At 35.7% G+C, this 7319-nt stretch overlaps 1 protein-coding gene across 1 annotated transcript; it reads left to right on the top strand.

The window, feature by feature from the left end:
• The first annotated feature begins 5560 nt into the window (after positions 1-5560).
• LOC121749435 lies at positions 5561-6025 on the top strand. Its single transcript, XM_042144005.1, has one exon. The coding sequence runs from the start codon at positions 5561-5563 to the stop codon at positions 6023-6025; it is 465 nt and encodes a 154-aa protein (XP_041999939.1).
• Positions 6026-7319: the final 1294 nt, after the last annotated feature.

The following is a 7319-nucleotide window of genomic DNA, read 5'->3' as shown; positions in this document are numbered from 1 at the left end:
TGATGTTGTACGTTGGACAGCAGAGAAGCAGCTTAGATTGGACATCGACGAAGCGGTCGATGATGTATTTCCAGTTGGAATTGCCCAGAAATTCCGGGAGAGATTAGCAGAGGTCGGGACAAGTACAGCTCAGGAAGAGCCTGAGTATACGAAACCAAGGGGGGGGAAGGTCGACCATCTATACAACCTCAGATATGGCCACTGGTGGGGAAGTGCTGAGCAAACTAAACTGCTGTATTCAATCTTAACAAAAACATATCAGGACAAATTATACATTACAGTACATACATTGTACATCACTGATTAGATAGATTACATTTTACAGTATTATTTGTACATTACATTTATCGATTAATACTACCCTAGTCGAGATGATAAATAAACCCCAGAGGAAGGACTGATACTCGTGGACTTTAGTTACGACTGCGTTGCTTAAACCATACTACACCCTAGCCCCAAGGATTGATAAACCCTTGGGGAATAATTGAAACGTGCCCCAAACAAGCAACCAGTGCCAATCTTAAACTATTCATGAAATTGTATAACATAAACAAACAAAACGGTTCAGAAAACATATACATTGCAGTTCACAAATCGTCCATTATATAGTCAATAACATGCATTACCTAGTACAATTTGGTGCATTATATGTATCGGCTTAAACTACTACCCTAGCGACGCTGATAACTAAACCATAGAAGAAGGACTGATAATAAATAAGAGTTTCTTGCTAAGTCCACTCTTGGAGAATAAAATATGTTAATTAATTAAGTCCATAGCAGACAATAATTAATTAATGGATGTTTCTATCTTAAGCACGAGAAATAAATTGAACGCGAATAAAGGAAACCCGGAATGCTTGTAATTTCGAATTTGGAAAGGCAATGCAATATAACTTCTGTAGTGGCTGCTTGTAATATTCCAATATAAGCTTATATTAAATTGTGGGTTCAATTTAATTAGTAAAAAGCTAATTGGGTGAGGCCTGATCCAAATTCTTCCTTAGATCCCTGACTGGGCCCAATATGTGACTTATATAAATAGGAGAATAAAGGAGACAGAATACACACCTTTTTCCACTCACAAATTTTCGTCCACTCCTTTGAGAGAGAGAAATTGAAAATTGCCTTCCTCCGTGAGCTGAGTTCTGACTTCGTTATTCAAATCCTAATACGTTGGTGAGATTTGCCCACACAAATATCGGCGTATAGTCCGGGACACCAGTCAGAAGATCTGAGGTCTTGTATTGAAGATATTCACGTGGAGACGGAGCGAGCCATCATCGATTCTTGATTGAATCAACGAGGTAAATTGGCTAATTCGTGCGAACCTCGTGCGATGAGATAACGATGGAGGATTATTTTAATGATTATTTGATTATTTTATTAAAAGATATCATTAAATTATTATTATTTAATGGAAATAAAATCTTTTTGGAAGATTTGTTTAGATTTTAGGAATATTTTTATTATTATCTATATCTATGGAAATAAATAATGATTATTTTATTCCTAGATGATATGGATGAGAATAATTTAATAGTTTCCTAAAATTTATGTATCTAAGATCCTAATAAGGATATATATGTATGAATACATTAAATAATAAAATATCTTCCTAATCTTAAACAATGAAATAATTTGAATTTATTTTTCATGTCTTATTAAGGATTAAATAATTTGTTTATTTTAGATATACCTTATTGTAGACATGAATAAGAATAAAATTCTAGATCAACAATTTCCTACACGAAGATAACAACATTAATCTAAAGATTTAATTATCCAGTAGATTAAATACCAACAGAATTTAATTAAGCCTTAAACTGCCTCAAGGCTAAGGATAATTAAAGTAAAACCATAACCCAAAATATCTAAGCTATAATTATGAACTCAACGTTTGTATATGGTCTCCATCAATTGGTCTGCAATTTATGAAGCGTTTTTCTAATATTATCGCCACCTGCTCTGTGGGGACAATAATCCTAAGAAAATAGCAAGTTCATGAGGGCGGACTTCTCAAATATAAATAGTATGAACTAGAATGTAGTTTCCAATATTATCGTCACCTGCTCTGTGGGGACAATAATCTTAAGAAACTGCGAGATTCAGAAGTTCACACAGGATTTATGAGATAGCTTGATCTTGTTAGCAGCACATGAGCATTGTTATGGGAGTGTGTTGTAGAAATGAGACTCTGTAATGCTAAAGAGATGGTCTTGCTTAGGAAACATTAGGCGGCCATGCCACTCTTTGGTCTCTGGACTATTCGTCGAGGTTGTGACCAGTAAAATTGTAAGATTTTAATGCGTATTGACTTCCTCTGGAGGGTACAAAATTTTAATTTTACAGTTGTAAGATTTTGAAAAGTTTTATGGTTAATCTAATCAAACTTCTTACATAAGTTTATGACAATAGTAAAATACTCTGTTTTGCAGTGCAAATCAAATCGTCAATATGTCGTTTAATCCTCTTTCCGCAATTCTCAAAGAAAATAAACTCGAGGGCCAAAATTACATAGAATGGAAACAAAATTTGGACATCGTTCTCATAGCAGTTGAGTACATCTTTGTGCTCACCACCCCGCGACCTCCAGTGCCGCTGGCTAACGCTACGGCAGGAGTCAGAGATGCACACAGACGGTGGCATAAGGCGAATGAGATGGCTAAGATTATGCAGAATCTCAAAAATCTCAAAAATCTTTGGTACTCAAGCATCAGCATTCAGCCATGGAAACAGCCGCCGAGATTATGCAGAATCTCAAAAATCTTTTTGGTACTCAGAATCGAACGGCTAAATCTCAAGCCTTTCGGAGTATCATGTCGAAGACAATGAAGGAAGGCTCATCTGTGAGGGATCACGTCCACGAGATGATGGGCCACCTCAACCAAATTGAGGTCTTGGGAGGGACCATCGATCCCGAGCCCCAGGTGACTATCATCCTTCAAAGTCTTCCCCCTAGCTTCCAACAGTTCAAGCTCAACTTCAAGATGAACAAAAGGAATTACACCTTGGCAGAGCTGTTGACTGAACTTCAGTCGGCAGAGGACCTTATGGTCCAGGCTAAGGCGGCCATGATGATTTCGGCGCCTCGTTCCTCTGGCTTAAAGCCTAGCAAAGGAAAAAGGCAGGCACCGAACTCAAGACCGGCCAAGATAGCTAAGGGAAAGAAGAAGAAGAAGAAGAAGAAGAAGAAGAGGGCTAACAAGAAGCCCACGGGGAAGTGTTTCAAGTGTGGAGAGAAAGGGCATTGGAAGCCAGACTGTCCTAAACAGGGCAAGGCTACAGGTATGCACCAAGCTCTAGTAGTCGAGTCTTGTTTGACTTCGACATCAATCTGCACTTGGGTTATTGACACAGGAGCCACTGATCATATTTGTTTTGATCCTGACTTAATGCAGGTGACAAGACGGCTACATGATCGCGAGATCGAAGTCCAGCTTGGCGACGCTACCAAAAGTGGCAGCCGTTGCAGTGGGAGACATTTATTTGCGTTTTAGGGGTTATCATATGATCACGGCTATATATATATATATATATATATATATATAGAGTTGTGATCATATAATAACCCTCAAATCACGTAATAACCCTATAACCAAATCTGGACCACACATATTTTCTAATCTTGTGGTTCAGATTCAAACTTAGATTTACTTCATAAAAAAAAGCGCGGGGGTAAATATGTCATTTCCCTCATTTAATTTCTGAATTTCGCCAAATATCACGTAAAATGATAAAATGATATATGTTAGTTTTATTGCATAGAATGATAGTTTTGTCGGATAGAATGATACTCTGAGTTGATAAAATGATAATATGTCATTTCCCTCATTTAATTTCTGAATTTCGCCAAATATCACGTAAAATGATAAAATGATATATGTTAGGTTTATTGCATAGAATGATAGTTTTGCCGGATAGAATGATACTTTGAGTTGATAAAATGATACTTTTGACTGACTGATAAAATGATAAAATGATACTCCCTCCGTCCCATTAAATATGCAACATTTGCTTTTCGGCACAAGATTTTATGTAGTGTTGTTTTGTGAGTTAATGAAGAGAGAGTAAAGTAAGAGAGAAGAAAAAGTAGAGAGAGTATTGTTTCCATTTTTAGAAACATTTCATTTTTAATGGGACAGACCAAAAAGAAAAACGTTTCATTTCTAATGGGACAGAGGGAGTATATGTTAGGTTTATTGCATAGAATGATAGTTTTTCCGGATAGAATGATACTCTGAGTTGATAAAATGATACTTTTAGCTTATAAATGTTAGGTTTAGTGCATAAAATGATAGTTTTGCCGGATAGAATGTTACTTTCAGCTGATAGAATGATAGTTTTGCCGGGTAGAATGATACTTTCAGCCGATAGAATGATAGGTATTTTTGGTGTATAAAATAACATTTTTGTTTAATAAAATGATACTTTTACCTGATAAAATGATAATCTAAGCGGATATAATGACAGTAACCTTATAAAAATGATACTCTGAGTTTATAAAATGATACGTTTACTGCTTTATGATAAAATGATAGGTTTATTGCATAGAATGATAGTTTTGCCGGATAGAATGATACTCTGATTTGACTGACTGATAAAATGATAGAATGATAAAATAATATATGTTAGGTTTATTGCATATAATGATAGTTTTTCCGGATAGAATGATACTCTGAGTTGATAATATGATACTTTTAGCTTATAAATGTTAGGTTTACTGCATAAAATAATAGTTTTGCCGGATAGAATGATAGTTTTGCCGGGTAGAATGATACTTTCAGCCGATAGAATGATAGGTATTTTTGGTGTATAAAATGACATTTTTGTTTAATAAAATGGTACTTTTACCTGATAAAATGATAATCTAAGCGGATAAAATGACAGTAACCTTATAAAAATGATACTCTGAGTTGATAAAATGATATGTTTACTGCTTTGTGATAAAATGATAGGTTTATTTCATAGAATGATAGTTTTGCCGGATTGAATGATACTATGAGTTGATAAAATGATACTTTTGACTGACTGATAAAATGATAAAATGATATATGTTAGGTTTATTGCATAGAATGATACTCTGAGTTGATAGAATGATACTTTTGACTGACTGATAAAATGATAAAATGAGCGAAATTCAGAAATTAAATGAGCGAAATTTGGATACGTAAATTTTATCATGAGCGAAATGACATATTTACCCCCGCGCTTTTTTTTATGAAGTAAATCTAAGTTTGAATCTAGACCACGTGATTTTAAAAATGTGTGGTCCAGATTTAGTTATAGGGTTATTACGGAAATTGGGGTTATCATTATAATGCACCCATATATATATATATATATATATATATATATATATATATATATATGAGAAAAATTAGTTCCATCCATCACTAATTTACTTCACAATAACAAGTATATATATATATATATATATATATATATATATATATGAGAAAAATTAGTTCTATCCATCACTAATTTACTTCACAATAACAAGGAGGGGGTATAATGGTCATTGCACAGAAAAAATTAGGTTACGTAAATTTTCTTCATCCATGGCGGAAAGAAGAGAGCAAGAGAAGCAGCTCGCCCCGGCCATCCCCGCCAACTCCAAGCTCAACCCTTTTCCACCGAAATTCATATTACACCGCCACCACCGGTGCCTCAAGTGTTGCGGCTGCTCCGCCGCGCTTCTCCTAATCCTAGCCGTCACAACACTCATCCTCATGCTCACGATCTTCCACGTGAAGCATCCATTGCTCGAGATCATCTTGGTCAAAATCGACGGCCTCAATTTGCTATCCAGCAACAACCCGACGCTGGTGGCCGACGTCTCGATCAAGAACCCCAATGCGGCGTCGTTCAAGTTCCACGAGGCGGCCACAGAGGTGTACTACGACTGCGCGCTCGTGGGAGAGGGTAGGGCGGCGCCGGGGGAGGCGGGGCACGGAGGGTGGATGTTTTGGTTGGTTTGTTGGCTGAGAGATTGGTGGGGGTGTCGAGATTTGAGAGTGATTTAGGGTGAGGGATTCCTACTATTTTTTATTTTAATCTACAATATTTTCTTGTAATGTGACTTATACAACCGAATGTTCCGGCTGTATACACCAAGTATTTCGTGGTTATAGTAATGTTTCTTTGATTTTTTGTTATAGTTATGTATTTTGTTAACATCAGTGAAGTAAAAACATGGTTAGAGTGATGTTTCATTGAGTTTTTGCTATAGTGATATATTTAGTTAACATTAGTGAAGTAAAAACATGGTTAGAGTGATGTGTTCCAGGGTTAGAGTGATGCTTCTTTAATTTTTTGCTATAGTGATGTATTTTGTTAACATCAGTGAAGTAAAAACATGGTTATAACCTGGTTAGAGTGATGTGTTCCACGGTTAGAGTGATGTTTCTTTGATTTTTTGCTACAGTGATGTATTTTGTTAACATCAGTGAAGTAAAAACATGGTTAGAGTGATGTGTTCCACGGTTAGAGTAATGTTTCTTTGAGTTTTTGCTATAGTGATGTATTTTGTTAACATCAGTGAAGTAAAAACATGGTCAGAGTGATGTGTTCCACTGTTAGAGTGATGTTTCTTTGAGTTTTGGCTATAGTGATGTATTTTGTTAACATCAGTGAAGTAAAAACATGGTTATAGTGATGTGTTACAGGGTTAGAGTGATGTTTCTTTGAGTTTTTGCTATAGTGATGTATTTTGTTAACATCAGTAAAGTAAAAACATGGTTATAGTGATGTGTTCCAGGGTTAGAATGATGTTTCTTTGAGTTTTTGCTATAGTGATGTATTTTGTTAACATTAGTGAAGTAAAAACATGGTTATAGTGATGTGTTACAGGGTTAGAATGATGTTTCTTTGAGTTTTTGCTATAGTGATGTATTTTGTAAACATCAGTGAAGTAAAAACATGGTTATAGTGATGTGTTTCAGGGTAATGAATTGGAAGGTATCGAAATCCATTTGTCTTTGCTGAATAATTAAGCTAGTTTTTGCCCGATTCCTCTGAATTTGTCCCATTTTTTTTTGTTTCATCGTCATAATCTTGCGAATCTGCAATTCAAAAGTGCTTAACAACGGCTAACGCCAATTCGCCATTTTTTTTCGTGCTGACCTCAAATATATGGTTTTTATGCCGATTTTTCTCGATTTCGCAGTATTGTAAAATACTGAAATGCATATACTTCATTCGTAGATCTGGTTGAGGTGAGTAGAAAATAATCTGAAGCCATTTTATGTTCGATGTGAGTATTTCTCTGTATTTTTTTGTGCTGTTCATCGCCATCCCCCGTCGTTGCGCCCAGGCAGT

The sequence above is a fragment of the Salvia splendens genome, chromosome 9 (assembly GCF_004379255.2).
Source record: "Salvia splendens isolate huo1 chromosome 9, SspV2, whole genome shotgun sequence".
NCBI lineage: Eukaryota > Viridiplantae > Streptophyta > Magnoliopsida > Lamiales > Lamiaceae > Salvia > Salvia splendens.
This window is presented reverse-complemented; position numbering and strand designations above follow the sequence as displayed.

Excerpts from the sequence above, each read along its gene's own strand:
- LOC121749435 (XM_042144005.1), top strand. The coding sequence starts at position 5,561 with ATGGCGGAAAGAAGAGAGCAAGAGAAGCAGCTCGCCCCGGCCATCCCC.